Consider the following 24,163-nt stretch of genomic DNA (forward strand, 5'->3'; position numbering starts at 1 on the left):
CTGTCCTAAAAACATGAAGAAGGGAGGAAAAATGCAATATTCAAATGGTCCATAGAGAATGGGGTTAGGAAAAAACCTGTAAAATTCCATATATTTATCCTTTATTGTCTGTGGCACATATGATTGAGGGGATGAGGCATGTCTAATCAGTCAAGCAAAAAAAATGAAAAGCCTCAAAAATATATTTCAAATTTTTTGTAGCAATCATCACTGGACTTAACCAGACCATCATTTGTACATATTTTCTGCATTTCTGTGAGTATATATTAGTTTATAATCAGAACATAATAACATAAATGGATTCATTTGTACAGAATCTATTAACATTCTTTTTCAATCCCCACATATACATCTATTTGATAAAATAATGTTTCCCTATATTGGAACACAGCTGTCCAAAATTTGTCAAGTAAATTTTGAGAACTAAAGAAATTTTATAATATAACAAATTATTAATTCAAAGGAAGTTTATTATGGAATATAGTTAAATTCTCATTATCAAGGTAAATTGACTGTATTATACAATATTTCAGAAAAATTACACAATGCAAACTCATCTTTCACATATTTATTTTCATTAGAGCTATACTCAATTGAAATCTAAATTATTAAAATGGTAAAGAGACATCAAGTCACTACTTCACAATTATTTCAATTTTATTTTGAAATTTCACATTATAGTAAAATACTATTTAAAATGAACAGTTGCTAAATGAATTTCATCAATAGATTTTTTACTTCAAAAAATTCTCAGCTTTTAAGAGTAAATAAAATTTATCCAAAAGAAAGTTTATATCTTCTCATAATGTATTTGATAAGAAGATCGATTTTATTTAATTAATCAAAATGCTATAAAAACAGGCAAAAGAATAATTCAGTTAAAGGGCAGTTTTGTATGTCTATGGGGAATAAGAGAGAACTTTAGCTGGAGCCGTCTAACATGCTTGGTGGCCTCTAAGCCACAATCACTTCCGTTAAATTCACTATACACCTTGATCTTTTCAAACACTGACCGCCAAGAGAGGCTGCAGAGCTTTAGACTACACGTCTCTCCATGTCCTCCTCCTGTCCTCTGTCCTTTCAAACAGGGCCAATACTTCTAAGCCTTCTTACACAAAAATTCTAGACAAGTCCTCTACAACTAGATCATCAGCTTTTTGTGGTCCAAAGACCTCACTGGAGGGCATGTGAAGCTTGAACTGGAAAAAATTAACCTGAAAACAGGAAGATCAGAGATGGATCAAAATGGAAATGTCTACCAATATCATGCTGGGCTGAGAAATAGAGGGAAGTTGTGGATGACTTAGGTGACTCAGTCGATGGTATCAACACTCATTACGATAAGAACATGGGAAAAGCAAGTCGGGCTTAGGAGTAAAGCTTACATCTGTTTGGAGTATGTTAAACTGGGGTGTGTTGAATCCTCTGTGTTGTTTCAACTAGTTAGTAAACAGTTGAATATTCTGGTCTAAGTTTCAGAAGAAAGGCTTTTGGAAGAAAGACCTTGGCAAAAAATGAAGCAATCTATTTTATTTTTTTTATTTTCACCTGATACATTCTTACCATTGGAATACTCCTATTTATTTCTTTTGGATAGACTTTAAATTTACTTATTTTCTCCTACTTTTAAAATTCTTCTAGTAAAGTGAAACTTGGACATATATATATGTATACTATGTACTAGGAAAAGGGGAAATGAATATTCTTTTTTCTCTTTAGTTGGTGTTACTCATTATTTGTTAGATTGCCCATATGAATGCACCCAGCAATTTGAGTATCGTCACTTGGCAAAAGGAGACATTTTTGAGTCATGTCATAGATTTGAGCCCTGCTCCATCATTTACTTGCTGTGGACTTTGGACCTTCATCCACCCTCTCAGAACTTGTGTCTTCATTGTATAACAACTATTTTACAGATTGTTGTGAGATTAAACAAGGTAAGATACACAAAGATCCTGACACTGGTCCTAATATACTGATTGTTAAAACACCAGTGACTTAGAATAATCTCTTGGGCAGTCCAAGGGCACATATTGACCTCTAAGTCTCCTTTAGAGTTACAATATTAGCATAGTAACACTGGGCTTTAAGAAAAATCTTTAAGCCAGTGATTCCTGTGTATATACCCTCCAGAGGGGTTCCAAATCCCCAGGAACTGAATGAAAGTCATGGTTGAATATACTCGTACGCACACTTTTTCTGAGCAAAGGATCCATAGCTTTCATCAGATTTTCAAAGAAATCTCTGAATTGAAAACATGTTAAGAGTCCTTGCTTTGGGCTCTTTTATTTCTGCCTACAAAGAAAATATCTTTGGAATAAAAATATAACTAGTCATGCTAAATTCAATTACCTTCAGCCCTGTGTAAGAAGACATTCTTTGAGCCAACAGGCTCACAAAAAATATTTTTTTCTGTGTGTGTGTATTTTCTTTTTTCCTGTCAAGTTAGATAGACTCTGTATGTCAACATTTAGAGTCCTTCTATCTCAAGAAGCATGCAGTTGTTAAATGTCTTCTTTCGCCTTGGTAATCTTTATACCTCCATAGTCTATGAAAACAATGGCCACCATGAATAAATATTTCTGTAGCTATTAATAATAAGGTCGGCAGTACTACTCCCAACCTCTATCCTTAGCCAAATTAGATTGCATGTAGTAATTCCTATACAACTTCTCTTGTATTTAAATCAAAAAGGATAACCTTTAACTGACTATTCTCAATATTTTAAAATTTTAACTTATGAGAAAAGTCAAAGAAGAAAAAAAATTTTTCTTTTTTTTTTTTTAGCAGCAGCAAGATTTGTTGCAAAGAGTGAAAGAACAAAGCTCCCACAGCGTGCAAGGGGACCCAAGCACGTTGCCCGAATTTCACTTTTAACTGCAATCTAGTGGGTATTTTCCCAGCAGTGACTACCTTAAGTAAAGTTACAAACTACCACTTCTCAATATGGGTGCTTCTTGTCTTTCTTGTTTCCATGTGAGGATGACAAGATCACATGCTTAAGGAGCCTGTAGCTCTCAATAAGCAATCGTTGATTGTCCGAAGAATGTCTAGAGCTGTTCATTATAAGGGAAGTTTTCTACAATAGAATGAGATTATTGAATGGCTGAAATTAGAAGGTACTTATTCTTTCATTTTATCTTCACAAAACCCAACAGGAAAAAAACAAAACAAAACAAGGTCACAAGGAGCTCTCCTAGGATTTTTCCATTTCATTTCCTTATGATTCTTTCAGTTAACTGTTAAGTACATGTATTTTCTCTGCTCCTTCCCAAAATCCTGCTAAAAAAAGAGTGAAGGTTTTAAGGTAGTAAAAAGATACAAATACAGAAACAAAGAGAAGGGGATAACAGCAAGTGAAAAAATGACAACAGATTTCAGAAAAATAAGAAATGGAGATAGCAAAATGAGAAAAGCAAAAAGCCAAGTGCCTACAAAGAGGGATGCCAACAATACAAAAGCCATTCCCATCAGGAAAAAATAGGAAAAGGTATAAAAACTAAGAAATTTAGTAGCATAGATGGTGAAGTTGAAAGGTAGGACTGAAAACAAGAATAACAATTAAAATCCTTATAAATTGTTATTAAACTCTCTAAATATCTCTTTATTCAGAGTACCAGGTGTACCAGGTGACTAACTCCATTCTGGCAAGAAACTACAAATTTTTAAATGAAGAAACTGAGCCGAAAGAGCACTATATTTGGGGACCCCACACACAGTGGAAAGTGGGGAAGGGGAGGCTAACTATAAAAATAACTTTTTTTTTTTTTTTTTGTTTTTTTGAATGTCTACAAGGTGAGCCAAACTACTTGCAATCATCTGTAAAAATGCTGGCAGCCAGATATGTAATTTAGCAGCAGACAAACTGAGAGATTTCTTTCTGGAAAGAGAGAAATCTTTTGAGTTAACTAAGGTGGGTAACTCAAACAAATGGCCACATTCCTGCTCACAGTAAAGGTCAAATCAACTGATATTTGTGCAAAACCTTTAGCTCTAAAAACAGACCTGATTTAAACAAACAGAAAGAAAAGAATTCTGAGGGAGGAGACAATTCAGGGGCTTGAAAACAACATTTAAGAAATTAGCATCCTAAAATAGATGAAAAAAATACATTGTATTTATCAACCAAGAATCATGCATTTAAAGAAAAGTGATGACAAGAGAGATGGTTTTAGAAATTGAAAGTATCATGTATGGTATTATCATATACAACAACTGAGAAGGAAAAGTCAAGAAAATTCTCAGAAAAAGAAAAAACATAAACCTGGAAAATCTGAGAAAACATGCTAGAAAATTAGAGGATCCATTTAGAAGGTCCAGCATATAATTAATAATAATTCCAGAAAAAGGAACAAAAAAAGTATGATAAATATTATCAAAGATGCCATGGGATTGGGGTGGGGTGGGAATCTCCAAACTGAAAAACATAAGTTTCCAGATTCAAAGCATCCCTGAAGAGCTCAGAACAATGAATGGAGAAAAATAAAATTAAAACAAAAAAAGCCCTAACTTTCATTGCTTGGAAAGTTTGGAAATACCAGACAAGAGAAAAGATTGCCAAATATTGCCAAAAAAAAAAACAACAAAACTTTGGCATCAAAATGGCACTGGACTATAATAACAGCAATACTGGAAGCTAGAATAAACTGGAAAATATTTGCAAAATATTGAGGAAAAAGAACTATCAACTGAATTTCATACCCAGGCAAACTATCAAACAAGTAGGGGGTGTATAAAATGTATTTTTGAATGTGTCAATTCTGAAAGAAGACAGAAAAACAGGAAAGATGGGAAGACAGGAAAGAAGGGAGCTGGGACGGAGGGAGGGAGGGAGGCAGAAGAAAATAAATATTACCATGTATAGGAAATAAATATTATATAATAGGAAAGTATTAGGGGGTAATATAATTGTGTCAATTATCAATTCATTACCTCTCAACTATAAATGTACCTTTCAATGTATTCTCTGTGATAAATAACTGAATTCTTTTAAACATATCTTCTTTAAAGAGGGCATGATGTTCAGATTTTAGGCAGCAGTCTCTGGAGGGATACTGCAGGAAGAAGAGGCTTCCTGCAATTTCTGGCACAGGTGTCGGAGTGGAGTAGGCAGGTGTTGGGTATAGGGGGGTGGTCAGCAGTTTGAATGTGAGAACACTTGGTACAGCCCATCCTAGTCACAGGCCCAGGACCTGATTGGTCCTCTCTGACCTTAATGTCTTGGCCTGATGATAACCTTTCCATAGTTCGTTGACATGAAAACCAGAGATTTACACGACCTGCCTGCTCTGCAGGCCTCCTTCCAGTGCAGGTGCCTGGACTCTGTCAGCAAGCCCTCACGCCATCTGCACTCAGTGGCCTGCTTTGCTTGGGCTCTACCAGCAAGCCCCCTCACAATTAAGCACCCATTCCCGCACAGCAGCAGTTGCTGATCACTTGTTCCCCAGCCTGCAATCCAGAGGATCCTTACTGTTTGTTCAAAAACCCCAGAACAACTCCAACCTGGCTAAACCAGTCAACTTTTATCCTACTCCACGGCCAAAACACAACTCAAAGTATGGACCCCTTCAAGTTGACCTTTCTTAGGTACCCTCCCTCACCCTCAGGGTACCATATAAAGTATCCTTACATATTACAGTTACTCTTGCCATGTTTAATGATTATTCATATTAAATTTTCCCCTCTTTAACCCATAGTATGGATTGGATTCTATCTCCTGATTGGGCATAGACTACTACAGATAGACTTTCAGTAAAATGAAATACTAAACTAAGAAGGAGGAAGATATGGTATCCCAAAACTCAAAGGATCTAATTCAGCTGAGAAGCAAAGGGGGATTCTGAATGATGAGAAAGAGAGAGCCTAGAATTACAGCTGGGTCAATGACCTAGATATTACCTGTCCAGATTGTAGCATGAGAGTGGAATTCTTAAGAAAGGATTTCTCTGGCCAGGTGCAGTGGCTCATGCCTGTAATCCCAGCACCTTGGGAGGCTGAGGTGGGTGGATCACGAGGTCAAGAGATCAAGACCATTCTGGCCATCCAACATGGTGAAACCCTGTCTCTATTAATAATACAAACATTAGCTGGGCGTAGTGGTGCACGCCTGTAGTCCCAGCTACTCGGGAGGCTGAGGCTGGAGAATCGCTTGAACCCAGGAGGAGGAGGTTGCAGTGAGCCGAGATCTTGACATTGCACTCCAGCCCAGGCAACAGAGCGATAAGAAAGAAAAAGAAAAGAGTAACTGACAGATTTCCTGTAAGTATCTGACATTGGGGAAAAGAGAATTCTAGTCACATGCTTTGGAAGAATTAGATATAGGGATATAGAACATGAAGGAAAAAGGTCTTAATTAAATGATTACCAACAGTGAACAACACCTACATAGTAAACATACTGAAAAAAAAAAAATCATCCATTACAAAAGGTGACTAAGAAAAAAATATACGTAAGAGACAAATGAGGCAATGTAGCTTGAAATAAACATTTCCTTTGGTCTCTGGTTGGACTTGAAGCATTAATTAGGTTTTTAGCAGTTACCAGGTTGCCTCTCAAGTTCCTCCCTACCTCTTTTATTAATTTTGGTCTTCACTCAATATACATGACAAAATTCCTGGACCATGAGCAGTCATTTTGAAAAATGGGATTATACCTTCTTCATTTGATCCAGGGATGGGCACAATCCCAAAAGAGGCCAATGAGAATTGTTTTCCTAAACTCTGCTTCCTTGACTAGGGGTTAATGGAGGTACTTCACACAAGCTGGGCAGAAGCTGAGATACACGAGGTCTCTACAGATGCTTACAGTGTTAAATTTCTAGATCCAGGTAATTCCTGAGGCACAGTTGTATTCCTGCTATTTGGGTTCCACCAGCTTTCCATGAATTGTTCAAGTGGGCATATTTAATTTACTTTCTTTTGATTGAACTATTACAGGATACCACATTTCTAAAGAAATATTTCTAATTTCTCAAAATATTCATTAGTTTATATCATTTTCTATTTTTTTCCTTGACACACTGCAGATTGAGTCTTGCAGTCTAATATATAGGTCAACTGATGTTGCAATGGCAGATTAAAAATGCCAGTTATCAAGGATGAAACGTAAATACATTATTACATTCTGTAAGGTGTTTTTGGTGCAATCAACACCCTGAGAGAAAGAAACATGATTTGAGACTCAGCTTATATAAGCATAGTGGGTCGTGAGATTTCTCCACAACTTGATTGAGCTTCTACCAGTTTTTGCATTTGTTTCCTGTTTCTTTAAACGGTGAAACTGATTTTGTTCTTACTTACATTTAAATTTCACCTTGAAATTATGCCACAGTTACCTATCAAATACTGACATATTCCTAAATTTAAAAACTTGAGAAGGAAAAACCCAAATGATAAATGTCACTTAGTAATCCTCCAAGGCCCCTTGTCCCTGAATACTTTATGCTCTAATGCTGATTTGTAAGTCAAGTAGTTTAGGTGTATGCCAGGGTTCATAGTCAGTCTTATCAACCTCATAGCACAGAGACCTTGTAATGTAATATCTCATCACCAAAACGACAGTTAGATAACCTAGGATCATGCTTCAAAAAATGTCTTAGCTAGCAAATACATATTTTTGAACAGATTGTTTGGTTGACTTAAACATCAGAACTGTCTTTCATCAAGTCTTGATTGACCGATTGTTAACCTTGAACCAACACTGCCTTGTTTTGAATGCATTTCATTTAAGGTGATGAAAATAAAACCCTGTACTATTAACAGAAATACCTTAAAACCTTCATTTACTATCCACAAAATAACAATTTGGCATATATATAACCTTTTAGAAATCGAAACATCCTGTATCTATTTGAATTGCTTATATGAAAAGAAGACAGGCAGAGAAAATTCCTAAATAATAGGAAGTTCTTAAATATAGGCTTTCATTTTCTTTTTATAAAAAGTTGGCACTACTTATGTAAGTCTTTCTGCTAACTTATAGTTTAAAGCTGGATGACGGTCTTCTGCTTTATTACCATGATGAATGGAAGAAAACGTATTCAACACACTTGGATCACAGTTAACAGACTACAGAAATTGTTTCTCTTTTTGTTCCTCTGATATTGCTTTATGAAGTTCAAGCTAATCAAAATCTAAATCTAAAAGGGGGAAAATAATTTGTTGATTAGAAATGGCCAATGGTGCCTAAGCCCTGTAATGAGATGAATACTAAATCCACCAGAGGAGCATTCTGAATGCTATTTTTACTCATTCTAGGAAATGGTATTGTTAAACCTTTGGAAAGAAGACTATAGAAAGATGCTTGGAGATGAGGGTCTCTTGAGACTCATCAGTAATTTCAGATGGACCATATTAGGAAAAAAACAAGAGTTCTCACCCACTGTGCATCTCATTGCAACATACGCCCTGCTGTAGTTCTAATCTGAAGTCAACCAAAGTCTTGGTTATATCCTAGAATTTATTTACCCCTAAGAGAGCTTACAGACATTGAAACTGAGTTCACCACATCCAGTTTATTTCCAGTTCAAAAGTGTGTCATCCTGAAGGGAGCATTATTCGAAAGATGATAGTAAATAAATAGAGGCTATTTTCCCGTAATATCCTGAGTTATATCACATGTAATTTAACAGATAACATGCATTTTCATACTATAGCTATTAAGTCATTATTATGTTTATTAGAACATGCCAGAAGTATAAAAATAGTATTTTATATTTATATAACACAGCATAGATAATAAGAATCATTTTTTTAACATCCTAAACAACCTAGGAGCAGTTACTTACTAATTTGCCTTTGAAAACCAGATTTGCTGGGCTCCCATTGAGCTCCCAACTTGTAGGTGGCAGGAGAGTTTAGACCAAGATCTTTTACAGCAAGATTCTCAATTCAGTATTTCTTTTACCTAAGAGGTCTCCTAATTTGTATTTACAAAATTCTCTTTAAAATATTAAAATTGAAACATAGAACTGCCCACTTTAAAAAATTTTACTGAATTCACCCGGAAGTTTAAATTAACTAAATTTTAGACACAGATGATGGTAAATTTCTCTGTATAATAGACAAAATATTAAATAAAAGAATGATAATCTAATGTAACAATTCTGTTTATTTCAGAAGCAGTGGAAAGACTTTATGCCTCATTAAGGAAAGTTTTTTGTTCCATTTTCAGTTAGAAAACTCTGCTGGCAGAATTATATCTGAGCTATTTCTAAATATTTCATTCTCATTTGTAAATGGGAATGTTATTTCCTCACCAGTTACACATGCCCATGAAATACATAGAGATTTCCTGTACCTAAAAAAGATTACTAAAGAGAGGTAGATATTATAAGAGAAAATAATCAATGGGGAAATAAAGGAATGTGGATTTGAAATGGAAAAGGAGTGTGGATTTGAAAAAAAATCTCTTTTTATACAGGCTGTTACTTTAAATGACAATTGAATTACCAAGTAGAAGAGTTGGTTTCTCTCTAATAAACCTACTGATATTATTTAAGGATCTCAAAAGTATAAAGATACATAAAAAATGTTGCTATGGTCATTATATGTGAGATAATTGTATGTACAAGTGAAAGGAATAACAGAACATTTTCCAAATATATTCATACCCATAAACCCAATAAAATCAGAGAATTCATAAATTTACTTTTTAAAAATCAACATTATATGAAAACTAGAGAATATTATATTTTGAAGAGCTATTCTGCAAAAGAATAAAATGCGTTTTCTTTCATGAGAGTATAACAACACATTAAGCAAGTGAGTGTTGCACATTTTGAAATAAATTTATTTTAAAGGCACATGGTACATTGTTTTAATCACAAGAGGAAAAACCTTTTCTGATGTTATACTCAAACCCCTTGTGTAGTGTTTGCAAGTCTCCCAAAAAGCTTACACAAGTTTCCTATGGTTAATTTTCCACATGCTTGCTAGAGCTGATAATTTTTAATTTACTGGTCAGATCTACTCATTATGTGTATGCATTATACTAGACATATTCCTGATTCACCAAAATTCTTTGTAGGGATAGAAGGAAATTATAGTGAATACAGCTGAGATCAAGTGGGCCCTTAGATCTTAATTATAAATTGTTTAAAAAAATAAGAAAAATGAAAAAATAACTGGCTCCCTTGGCTATTTTCTTACCAGGACACAAATGAAAAAGGAAAATTTATTTCTGACCATAAATCCCAAATGTTTTATTTTCATTTTCTCCAAGTTAACTTTCTCACCTAGCTAAGCAGCATTTTTGCTATTATTAGCTTCTGGTCCAATATTAGCTGACCAGTATCCGTCAAACTCCTCAGTTCAACGAGCTCAGGGACTCCCAAAGAACTCCATGTATGCAGACTTCTACTTATAGCTTCTAATTATTTTATAACAGATAATGGAACATTTAAGTTCAGAGAAGTTATATTAAATTTGTAAGTGGATCAAAACCCTAGATAAAGTTGCAGCAGCAAAGATCACTGTAGAAAACCCTAAGCTTTTTAGTTTTGAGATCCAGGACCCTCACTGGTTACTTATTTGTCTGTGATGAACTGGTCTCATAATTGTAATACTTCAGAGGTGCTCATTTTTCTTCTAATCACACTATGCCATGCTATACATAAACTGTAAGCAACAGGCACCAAAAAGATGGCCTCTCTGGAGATGCAATAGCATTTTTTGGGGAAAAAAAAACAAACTTTATATGTAGTATACATAGAATACTATAATTGTTTTAATAGACTCAAATAAATGTAGATAGCATGATAATCACTTCATGAAAAGTGTTAATGATTAAAACATTTATGCAATATTCATAAAAACGTTTTTGCAGCAGAATTTTTTTTGTTTGTTTTTTGAGACAGGGTCTCACTCAGTCCCCCAGGCTGGAGTGTAGTGGTGCAATCTCTGCTCACTGTTGTCTTGACCTCCAGGGTTCAATCAATCTACCCACCTAACAAGCTTGGACTATAGGCATAAGCCACCATGCTCAGGCTCCAGAATCTTTTTTTTTTTTTTTAAATAAATTCAGAGGATTTGTGTGTGTATGTGTGTTTTAAGAAAGTTATACGCAGTTTGATATTCTAACCTGAGAGTAAGAGTAACATAAAATGTCATGTGGAGCAATAATAAGAAGAAAATGATGGGGCCATCAACTGGGCTTTGAAGGTAAGAATACCTCTTGAACAAAGCTTGATTTCCATCAATATAGCGGGCAGCTGAAGGAAATCAGAAGAAAAAACTCAGAAGGAAAAAACTCTTGACTAAACTGTCACAGGTATTGTTACATGTGGCCCATCTGCCTCTCATTTAATGTGATCTTTTGGAGGAGGCAGAGTAATAGTATGAGAAGCCAGTTGACTTTGGAGTTAGGGAGCTTTCAGTTCAAATCCAGGCTCTGTCTTCCCTTATTGGCTTTGAAATGAGAACAATGATTTAAATACTATCTGTAAGCTTTATTCTCCTCAAAAATAGTCATATTAATATAGATATGTAGGCATTCTTGTAGCCCAATATAGATACAAAGAATCATTTAATTATTTATAATTTGTAATTTTGATCTAATGTTACATGTGGTTCTAGAAAATCTTTGGAAAGATTTTCTTTATTAATAGCGGATTCATGGTGGATAATGGAACCAAGGAATGCCAGGCTGATCTTTTTTCACCCTGGCTTTGGTGTGCAATCGAGTTAAAATTTTTTCTACACTCCATTTACTTATTGTACAGATTAGCTCTTATAATTAGAAAAGGGGAGGGAGGACATTAGTGCAAATAGAACCATACCTAAACCATACCTTGTTTACATAATATATTCAGTTAATCTGGATGGGAATCAGTCCACATGTGATCCAGGTTTACTGACTCCTGCCACTGAATGTGGAATCACATTCTAAACATTAAGAAGATCTCTAGCAATCTGGGGTCATCTCTAATCCACTACTTGAGAGGACCCTTTTACTATGACCATTGCTAAGAGTGATGATGGTATGAAGACCATACACCAAAATGAAGGCCTCAACAGCAGCCCCAGAAGCAAAGGTTTTTCTCTGACCTTCTCCTGTCCTCCTGTAGCTCAGTCCCATTCTCTGCAAAGGCAAGCCATAGAACCTAAAATCCCTCTTCCCCCAGACAGGGCATACCAACGAGAACCCCTTTTTGTGAAAGCCAGTCATAAAACCTGAAAATGTTCTACGTAAAAACTGGTCATAAAAGAATTATCTGACCTACCTGTTTGACTGTAGGTCATAAGACCTCCATTCCAGAGAGGGCCCTGCCCCATACCCAGTAGGAAAGAATGCATGCTGAGAGAAATCAACAAGAATTTAGACAGATAGGCTTTGCTGGGTTTTTCCACTCAATTAACATTAGATCACACTCTTTCTGACCAATCATGCTTTGGTAAATCTGTCTATACTTTTTTGAACCTAAGCATAAAATAGACAATTTTGCTAAAATTTTAAGGAAATGGACAATTTTCCCCAAAATTTAAAATAAAGTCTTTCATTTATGTATTTTTATTTAGAAATAAGATCTTGCTCTGTCACCCAGACTAGAATGCTGTACCAGGATCCTAGCTCATTTCAGTCTTGAACTGCTGCACTCAACTTCCCACAGTAGCTAGGACTACAGGTGTAGGACAACCATGCCTGGCAGAGATGGGGTCTTTCTACCTTTCCTCCTATTAATTTGTATCATGTCAGTGAATTTTTAAGGAACCTTTAGGAAGCCAAGGGCCTTGGCCCCTACACTGACAAAGTTCCTGTCCATGACTTCTTTGGACATAACCAGGCAAATAAAAGCAGACCTATTGTTCATTTGTTTAGTTTCTGTCAGTCTATGGTTTGGAAACTGTAGACATAAACCTCTGACTGATACAACAGTGTTGTTAAGTAAAATGAGGAATTCTCTTGATTATTTTGAGGAAATGATCATAAAAATATTTTAAAGATATTCTTGTAGTCACTTTTGTAATCCCATTTTTAGCAATGCCAGCCATGTGATCATTCTAATAAGTGATTACCCAATGGTATCACTAAACTTTAAAAAAAAGATGAAGAGTATTTTTATCTTTTATCCACATACCATACATATGCAAAGATACATATGTGTCTTTTATTAGATTTTAGATGTGTCTTTTTACTAGATTTATTAGATTTTATTAGATACATATCTACCTATTGCAATTATCACAGGATAGTAAACCCTTTTTCCCTTAACCAAATTACTGCCCTATGAGTAACTAATTACTTCATGCCATATAATGCAAACCAGGACTTTATGCAGATAGTCCCTTCTTCCTGCAGGAACAGTATTTTGTATTCTTAACTCTGGAAACAGATCATTAACAAAACCACTGAGGTTTGACATATTGAAAATTGCTGATATTTTGGAAATTCTATTTTCTGGTGTTTGCTTGTCCTTTCGGCAAAAGATTTCCACCTGCATTTTATGAACAGTTGTTGAGTATTAGAAACTGTTCCTCCTAGTGATACAGTCAAACTGAGTGGGGATTTTTCGTAAGTCATAATAACCATCGGTTGCTGTTCAGATTGGAATAAGAAACTGCACATTATTAGTTTAATTCTCTTTCAGCTCTATGTGGCATTGTAACACATCCTCTAGTCACGTACCAAATTCACAAACTGTAGTTCAGAGAGGTGGAGAATACCCACAATATGGAAAACGATGTCTTCAACAGACAACGGATTTCCATTTACTAAATGCAAATATTGGTACAGCAGACTATGTGCTCTTGAGAAATGTCCTTTCATTCACACAAATTCAAGAAATGCTTTGGAGAAACAGGCAGATAAAAAGTTAATTAAGTTACATGTTGAGGCTTACAAGAAGCAACCTGTATTGGATCTGGATAGTCTCTTTAAGGTACTTCAATGGAGAAGTTAAGCCTGTTGGAATGCAAAACTTGTCAAGTACTTTGTGTTAGTATCCCCTAAGGCAGTATTTAAAGCTCAAGTTTTAGGATCACTACTAAATTCAGTTAACTCTTACTGGAAATGCCTGCAGTCTACTGAGGGACTAAGTGGCTAAGTTGGCTGGACTTCCTGGGTCAATAGGGACTTCCCTAACGGGACATTCCCCTAAGCCAAAATGAGTCACAGCTGCAAGCTAAGGGATTGAAACGTCAATCAATCATATAGGGAGTTTAAGCTCTAGCTGCAGCCTGATGTTTTTAACCAATCAGGCCCGCCCACCCACAGGCACATAGAAAATAAGCTAATTCTGTAAGACAGAAAAAGGAAAAGGGGAGGGGTCATAAGGGGATATAAGCATAAGACACCCAAGCCAGAAAGGCAACCCTTCTGGGTCCCAAGTAAAGCATGGAAGCTTTACTTTTGCTTTCGCTTTAATAAGTCTTGCTGCCGCACACTCTTTGGTTCTGCCCATGTCTCTAATCCAGCTGTAACACTCGCTGCTGCTGTCCATGGCTTCATTCCTTGAAACCCGTGAGACCATGAACCCTTCAATCAAGAAAAACCTTCTATTGAAAGAAGACTTCTCATCTCACAACTACTTTTATTTATTTATTTTTGCCAAAATCTGTGATAAAATCAACTTTATTTTTCTTTTCATCCTTATATTCTTACTCTTACTGAACAGAAAACAAATAGAGAGGTTACAAAGAGAAGAGACCCTGATAACACATTATAGTTGGAGAAGCAAACAGTATCCAAAATTACTACACAAGTCACCAAGAACTCAGGAGTAAGAAGCTAAAAATGAAACCTAATACTATCCTCCCGTATATAATGGAAACACTAACAGGCAAGCACTCAAAAGATTCCTTTAAAACAGGTTCCCCTAATAGAAACTAAGGAAAGTTATTGGCCTATTGCATGCATAGGAGAAAATCTTCCAAGGGTCTTCCCCCTCAAAGGGTTTTCAGAGGGTACATGAATACCAAGTCAAAATGGAAGGTCTATTTCTCTGTGATTCGTTTGGCACTCTAGATTCAAGACAGATCTTAAATTGAGTTTGTAGAAGTGAATCAGATATGAGGAATATGAATACCTAAGAAAAATGATCCCAAGTATTTGCAATATATGCAATCTTGGCTCACTGGAAGCTCCGCTTCCCAGGTTTATGCCATTCTCCTGCCTCAGCCTCCCGAGTCGCTGGGACTACAGGTGCCCGCCACCACACCTGGCTAATTTTTTGTATTTTTAGTAGAGATGAGGTTTCACCATGTTAGCCAGGATGGTCTCGATCTCCTGACCTTGTGATCTGCTCACCTCGGCCTCCCAAAGTGCTGGGATTACAGGCATAAGCCACATCTGGCTACTGTTTTATTTTTTTAAAGCAAAGTTAATTTCCAGAGCTTTAAAAAATTACTTTAGCTATATTTTTTCTTAAGGGAAACAGGATTGGTTAGCTGACTTTTCAAGATCATGCCAAAATATACTTTACTTTGACATATAAGTCACATATATATGACATGTAATTCCATTACAAAATGAAATTCTGCACTTGTTTCACCTCTGAAATAGATTAATTGTATTCATAAATGCAAATAGACAAAACCTAAGGTCAGAAAATATAATTAGATTAAGTAATACGAATTTTTGAATACCCACTATTATCTCTGGATGCAAGGATGGTTCAACATATGCAAATCAATAAATGTGGTATATAATATCAACAGAATGAAGAATAAAAACCATATGATCATTTCAATTTACGCTAAAAAAGCATTTAATAAATATGGCATCCATTCATGATAGAAGCCCTCAAAAAACTGGGGATAGAAAAAAATATGCCTCAACATAATAAAAGCCATATAGGACAGACTCACAGCTAGTATCATACTGAATGGAGAAAAACTGAAAGCCTTTCCTCTAAGATCTGGAATGCAAAAAGGGTGTCCACTGTCACCACTGTTATTCAACATACAACTGGAAGTCCTAGCTGGAGCAACCAGACAAGAAAAAGATATAAAGGGCATCCAAATTAGAAAAGAAGTCAAATTTTCCTTGTTTGCAGTTAATATGATCTTATGTCTGGAAAAACCTAAAGACTCCACAATAAAACAATTAGAATTAGTAAACAAATTCAGTAAAGTTGCAAGATACAAAATTGACATACAAAAACCAGTAGCATTTCTATATGCCAACAATGAACAATCTGAAAAAGAAATCAGAAAAGTAATCCAATTTATACTAGCCACACATGAAATTAAACACCTAGGAATTAACTTAAACAAACAAGTGACAGATCTCTATAACGAAAACTATAAAACACTGATGCAAGAAATTGAAGAGGATATCAAAAATGGAAAGACATTCCATGTTCATGAGTAGAAATAATCAATATTGATAAAATGTCCATACTACCCAAAGCAATCTACAGATTCAGTGCAATGCCTATAAAAATATATAAAAATACCAATGATATTCTTTACAGTAATAGAAAAAAATCCTAAAATTTATATGGAACCACAAAATACTAGAATAGCCAAAACTATCCTAAGCAGAAAGAACAAAACTGGAGGAATCACATTATTTGACTTCAAATTATACTACACAGCTATAGTAACCAAAACAGCATGGTACTCTCATAAAATCAGTTACATAGACCAATGGAACAGAACAGAGAACCCAGAAACAAATCCACACAACTACAATGAACTCATTTTTGACAAAGGTGCCAAGAATGTACATTGGGAAAAAGACAGTCAGTTCAATAATGGTGCTGGAAAAAGGTATCCATATGAAGAAGAACGAAACTAGACCCGTATCTCTCACCATATAAAAAATCAAATGAAAATGGATTAAAGACTTTAATCTAAGACCTCAAATTATGAAACTAGTACTACAAGAAAACATGGGGGGAAATCTTTAGGACATTGATCTAGGCAAAGATTTCTTAAGCAATACCCCACAAGCACAGGCGACCAAAGCAAAAAACGAATAAATGAAATCAAATCAAGTTAAAAGTCTTCTGCACAGCAAAGGATACAATTAACAAAGTCAAGAGACAACCTACAAAATGGGAGAAAATATTTGCAAACTAGCCATCTGACAAGGGTTTAATAACCAGAATATATAAGGAGCTCAAACAATTCTAGAGGAAGAAAATCTAATAATCTGATCAAATTGTGATCAGAAGACTTGAATAGGCATTTCTCATAGGAAGACATATAAATGTCAAATAGGCATATGAAAAGATGCTCAATATCACTGAGCATCAGAGAAATGCAAATCAAAACTACGATGAGATATCTCACCCCAGTTAAAATGGCTTAATAGTTACATCCAGGACAGGCAACAATAAATGCTGGCAAGAATGTGAGGAAAAGGGAACCCTCATATACTGTTGGTGGGAATGTATATTGGTATAAGCACTATGGAGAACGCTTTTGAGGTTCCTCAAAAAACTAAAAATTGAGCTACCATATGATACAGCAATTCCACTGCTGGGTATATACACAAAAGAAAGGAGATCAGTATATCAAAGAGATATCTGTACTCCTATGATTGTTGCAGCACTACTTACAATAGGTTAGATTTGGAAGCAACCTAAGTGTCCATCAACAGATGTAGGAATAAAGAAGATATGGTACAAATACACAGGGGAGCACTATTCAGCCACAGAAAAAGAATGCAGTCAAGTCATTTGCAAAGCTTGGATAGAAATGGAGATCATTATGTTAAGTGAAATTAGCAAGGCAGAGAAAGACCAACATCACCCGTTCTCATTTATTTGTGGGATCTAAAACCCAAAACAATTGAACTCATGAAGATAGAGAGTAGAAGTATGGTTACCAGAGGTTGGGAAAGGTAGTAGAGGCTGGGAATGGTTAATGGGTACAAAAAAAAAAAAAAAAAAAAAATAGAAAGAATGAATAAGACCTACTATTTGATAGCACATGAGGTTACTATAGTCAATAATAACTTAATTGTAAATTTTAAAATAACAATGAGTGTGATTGGGTTGTTTGTAACTCAAAGGATAAATGCTTGAAGGAATAGATACTCCACTCTTGATGATGTGCTTATTTCACATTGCATGCCTGTATCAAAACTTCTCATGTACCCCATAAATATATACACCTGCTGTGTACCCACAAACATTAAGAATAAAAAAATCCACTATTAGTATGACACAGAATATAGCTAAGAATTACTATGTGAAGTCATATACATGAAATTTTATAATGTGAAGATGTTGTAGAACAAAATATCTTTTTAAATAATTTTATTAGCCTGTTATACTCTAAGAAAAAAATGTAAGCTACTCATAAATTATATTCATTTCACCCTATTAATATGATATCAATTAGATTTGAAATAATTTCCATCAAGATACTGAATATCAAATGGAAATATGGAGAAGAGAAACATAGACAATTCACATAAACATTTCTTCAGAAAATAGGAAAATAGTAGTTGTGTAAGATAAATAAAATTCCTATGGTATATATAGAGAAAACAAGCTATTCTTTTAATAAGAATATTACTATTTACATAATAAAGTCAGGTGACTTAAAACACGTTTCCTTGCAGTATCTCACTGTGGTAAATTTGGTGTGGAAACGTTGAAACGATATCAAAAAAAATTCATGCAAATACAAAGCCATGACTGTTGATCAGTCACTAGAATTTAGAATAATTACAGAATTTCTTTCTTTTTTTTTTTTTAACAAAGCGAGTAATTTAGATAAAACATTTAAAAACAAAGTCAACTGATACTAGGTTTAAATAGTGGGGAAAAATATAGAGTGATNATAATAAAGTCAGGTGACTTAAAACACGTTTCCTTGCAGTATCTCACTGTGTAAATTTGGTGTGGAAACGTTGAAACGATATCAAAAAAAATTCATGCAAATACAAAGCCATGACTGTTGATCAGTCACTAGAATTTAGAATAATTACAGAATTTCTTTCTTTTTTTTTTTTTAACAAAGCGAGTAATTTAGATAAAACATTTAAAACAAAGTCAACTGATACTAGGTTTAAATAGTGGGGAAAATATAGAGTGATGGGAACTCAGAAAAGTGAACTGATTTTATGAGATGGTGGTACCCAATTTTAAGAATCTTGTTCAATAGCATAATTTCTTATGTATGTGTTCTGCACCATTTTGTGGATTAAAAAAAGAAAACAAAAAACAACAAAAAAAGCCTACATTTTCCCTATGAAATTGTTCTATTTGAAACAAGAACTAGGAGCATGTATAAATGCAGGTATTCTTATGAAGGTGGGCCTTTAGAGTCATTTTCTTAATGTTGTTCCATGTGATCTTTCTTTACGGGAATGAAGAGTGTACTGGCCATTCACTAGCAGTGTTATTATTGTCATTATGAATCCATTAGACATATTCAGGTGAGCAGAGTAACAGCCCTGGGTGACCAAACTTTCTTTTTCTTGCTTTTAGTGTAGCATTTAATAGAACACAAACTGCCCCTTATTTATTTATTTTGCCTATGGTAAAATTCTAAGAAAATATAAAAGCCCTCTCCTTTATCCTTGAATACCAATAGAAATTTCATTGTGGTGATAAATTTTGAGTATTAAATTGTTACATTTGTGTTATTTTTATAATAACCAGTAAAGCACAGCTATATATGTTGAATATAGTAGTGGTTATTGAATCTAGAATATTCTATTTCCAACATAGAGTGGAGAAAAAGGAGTCTAATGATTAATAAGATTGTGCCATTTCCATTGTCTTTGAAAGTTTTTTCTCCCCTAAAGAATTGTACAAACAAGCATACAAATACAAATATGCACATAAACTAGTTTGCAAAAACGTGGTTGCAGCAGTTCTTATTTAGCTTGAAAGTTATCCTTGGAACACTCTACCGTAGTGTTATACCAGATGACCCCCACCCACCTTTCTTTGCTTGACAGCTTTCTCTTTCCACTGAGGCTATTTTGCCATTCTTGGCTGGAAGGATATGTAGGGGGTGAAGTGTGGCTCTTTCCCGGCAGCTGTATACTTTCAGTTCCTTTAACCCTTGAGTGGGATAATTCTGAGGTGTATGTCCTGCACTGGCTGCCAGAGTCTCTCCAGTGAAAAGAAGTTCCAGTCTCTTACAATGGCAGCTAGCTTTATTAGTTCCCCTGTCTTATTTCTAAACTCCCCTCCTGATGAGTCCTTCACCTCCAAAATAAATGACTTTCACTCATATTCTTATTTCAGGGGTAGCTTCTGCATCTGTAAGAACCCAAACTAAAACAAGCTAAACTTACTACTGTTTACCAAGTAACTCTGGAATAGTTATAATTTCAACTCAATCCTTAGATTCACATTACAAATCATTTTTCTTATACCTACTTCTTTTTTTGTGGTTTGCTATTCAAATATTTTATAATGATCTACACACATAACCAATGAGCTAAAACGTAGGTATCAAATATAGGCTTATGTTTATGTTAAAATTATAGCAGCCTACATTAGATATTAAATTCACCATTGATGTTGTCAGTTAAACTGCATTTTAATCATTGTGATGCTATCCTTCTAATGTTTTGAAAGAAGTCTCCAAAATAGTAGGACAAGTTTCTGCCTGGTACTTATAAAACTCTGTTGATAGCTGTCCATCAATCTGTAAATCTTCTAGCATCTATCCACAAGTAGAAAAGGCACAGTCAAAATATTTTCCTTAATTTTTTTTTTTAACTTTTAAAAAGAACAGATTCTTCTGAATCTGTTGATTACCAAATCCATCAACCATCTAGGAAAATGACTCCTTTCATGGTTCAATCAGAGCCTCATCTGAAATTCAGCAGAAATCTAAGACTTCAGGCTGCCATCTCCACTCTTTTTCCCACGGGAATATATGTCAGATCAAGAAAAAAAAAAATGGATGGGGTTAGGAGCTTTCAAATAATCATTCAAAATCATGTTGAGGATTTTAGAGCTTTTTTCTTAGGTATGATTATTTTGTAGCCTCTTAACCCCCTTTTGCCAGTCTGTTTCCATGGAAATATGACAAAAATGGCTGTTCAAGCCTCCAGCAGAGATTGTTAGCATTCTTGTGAATTTCAGCTTTGGCTGTAGTCTTGGCTGGACAAGATTTTTTTCTACCAGTTTTACAAATTAACCTATACTGTTTCTACTCATTGTAATTTTCCTTTATAACTTCCACTTTTTAAAAAATTTCCCTTCACAAATTTATAGCTATGATCAAGATCAAATTGAATACTTGGCACATCACTGAAAAAGGCTTCAGTTTTAAACTGTAACATATGAGCCAGGACGTGTAGCTATGGAGTGTCAGAATCTTTAGAGAACTGAAGAAAGAAACAATATTTAGTTCTTGGCCTCATTGTTATATAGATGCTGGTAGATATGCAACAAGGTGATATTTAAAATATTCAGCAACTGGTAAGGCATGAAACCAACAAATCTGAAAAGCTGGTTTATACCAGCTGATTATCAACCTACTATATGAGAACGAATAATAAGTTAAGCTGAAAGTAGTTTTATATAAAGTAGTTAGCATTATACACAAATAAATTATTCAAGGTCAAAGACAGCTCCTGTAAAACTTGTAAAGGAGCTTACAAGAGAAACTGGATAGAGATATATAGCAATCTATCTTTTTAAAAAAATCAAAGTGCATATGCTTGCATCATCTTTCATATGAAGGTCATTTGAAAATAGAAATCATTCTTATTATTCAAGACATTATGCTAAAAGATAGAGAAAGAACATATATGGTCTTTGATAGAACCCCTGGCAAGATGTCTTACATTGAATGTGAAAAAATAACAGCATGATACATATATAATTTTATTCAATCCTACTCTCTGAAATTTGCTGAACAGGTCAAATCTACAATTTTTGCTAGGGGAAATCTTAAAGTTCTGATTGACCTTATAAAGCACTTTTTTTATTCTTTAGAGGTCTGTTATTATTCTATAGTTCGAGTTTTTTTAACCCATAGAGTCTTTTCTTCTGAATTTGAATTGAAAAAATAAATGTCAAGTGGTAATTACCTGACTCAGGTAGGTTATTAATTTAAATTTAACAGAGACTAACTTGCTATAGAAACTAATCTTGATTGATGTTTTCAGCCAAATAGATCATAACCATAATAAAATAAAGCAGTACGGTTAATTTTTCAAATCATCAATTTTAGCCCCTGCTTTCCCCTTAGGCAACATCTGGCCTGAAGCTTATTTGTGTAAATAAAAGTTTTATTGGAACACAGTCACACCCATTTGCATTAGTTTTTGTTGTTTGGTTTTGCTTTAATTATCTATGGCTGCTTTCCCACCAAAAAGGGCAGAGTTGAGTTGCTGCCACAGAGAACACACAGCATGTAAAAGCCTGACTATAATCCAGCCTTATAAAAAAAAATTTACTGATTCCCTACGCAAGCTGGCTTCCTGAACTCAAAGTCTAGAGCTGCCATTTTCTAACTTTGTAACCTTGGGGTAAACTTGGGTTAACCCCAGGTTCTTGGTCTGTCATATTTTGAGGAATAAATAAGTTATTATTTGTGAGTTATTTGTAACAGTGTTTGGCACTTAGTAAATGTTTTGTAAATATTAGTGACTTATTACCACCACCACATAGTCTTTCTAATATTGTTCAGTGCAACTAATTTTAAGAAATATACTCATGAGCTTTGGTTATTTAATACAATTGATTATTTTTGGTTGTTAAATATCTTTTCAGCTGAAATTATGTATTGCTTTCACTTGAGAGCTATTTGGTTATATTTAACAAGAAACTATAAGAACATTACATGTCTGAATCAATGTGGTAGATAATTCACCTTGGGGACTGTAAATATCTTCAAACTCTAAAGGCCAGTTCTAGTGAACTATCTAGGCAGATAGTTGTGAAGCAGAAGTGATCTAAAAAGTATAATACAATGTGAAGTGGTCTTAGAAATGTCTTTAATTATAAGATTATAACATTTCCATAGGAGAAATTTGTAAGTTGTGGAGTTTTAGTTGTATTTTGCTTTAATTAAGCAGGCTATTTGATAATGGAGAAAAATGTGATTGCCTGGGTGTCTGTACTTACATCCATGAACTCCACATTTGCCTTGGGACCAGTTGTCTCATTAAGAATCTTAATAGCCACAGGAATCTTCACAGTTTCTCCTTCAGGTACCCAAATGCCCTTTGGGAAAAAAAATTCACATTAAATATGACATCTCAACCTATTAAGTTCTTACAATATAACTTACAAGTTTGAAATTATAACATTTAATCAACAAACATTTATTTAGCACCTGTTATATGTTACAAGTGACTCTGCAACTTTGTTGTCTGCTTTCATCATCTGAAGATGACACTCATATATATGATTACATATGTAGAATATATAATATATATCATGCTTTCAAGATGTTTACACTACTGTCAAATTCTACTTGTGTGCATGAAAAAGGCTTTGAATAGTGAAGACAGCATGGAAACAGGATAGCAAAAGAATATCTTATTTGGATAGTATCATCGACTTTTTGAGATGGTTGCTCTACTTTTTTGAATCTCAATTGTATCATCTGTAATTTAGAAGACTGGGCTAAGTAATGCTAGAAGTTCTTTTCAGGTTGAATATTATCTAAATATTCAGCAGCAATAAAAACAATTTAAAAAGCATATTCTCATGTTCTTCAAGTTCAAACTGATTTAAGAATTAATTGTCAACAATGAATATTTAAGATTTAGTTTTCAAAGGCAAGTGCTAGGGGATATTGAGCACAGTTTAATTTGTCTACATTATTAAATATGTCTACATGTGCATACGTGTGTGTGTGTGAAGGATTTGTATTATTTCGGAAGAAATATAAAATATTTATATTGGCCATTGTTAATTCTCTTTTCCTATCAAAATATGATTATAATATCTGAACAAGATCTATCCCTTGGGAAAGTATAAAGTTGGTAGAGTTTGAGTGAAATACAACATTAAGTTAAATAATAGCATTTCTGGGTAAAGTGAATTATAACATTTGAAAGAGGACAATGATTTTGATAAGACATACAAGGATGCACAGGTTGCACAAAAACGCATTTTAAAAGGTGTATTTTCCCAAATCAGTGCAAAAGCAAATATGAGATAATGAGGACAAAAAACAAAAAAATCTCAAATTTTAGCTTCTTAGCCCTGACATCAGAAAATATTTCTTGTAAGACTTTTAACATTAAAATGAAAGAATGAAAATAATAGTTTGTTATTCCTGAACAA

At 34.4% G+C, this 24,163-nt stretch overlaps 1 protein-coding gene across 2 annotated transcripts in view; it reads right to left on the minus strand.

Moving 5' to 3' along the window:
* Positions 1-24,163, minus strand: part of ERBB4 (erb-b2 receptor tyrosine kinase 4) — a 1,212,321-nt gene that overhangs the window by 217,942 nt on the left and 970,216 nt on the right. For both annotated transcript variants that reach the window (XM_017855612.1, XM_017855621.1), the window contains exon 19: positions 22,994-23,092. In XM_017855612.1, the coding sequence (XP_017711101.1) occupies positions 22,994-23,092 (99 nt within the window). The remainder of the gene's footprint in view (positions 1-22,993; positions 23,093-24,163) is intronic.

Source organism: Rhinopithecus bieti, unplaced genomic scaffold (assembly GCF_001698545.2).
Source record: "Rhinopithecus bieti isolate Rb0 unplaced genomic scaffold, ASM169854v2 scaffold_1070, whole genome shotgun sequence".
Taxonomy (NCBI): Eukaryota; Metazoa; Chordata; class Mammalia; order Primates; family Cercopithecidae; genus Rhinopithecus; species Rhinopithecus bieti.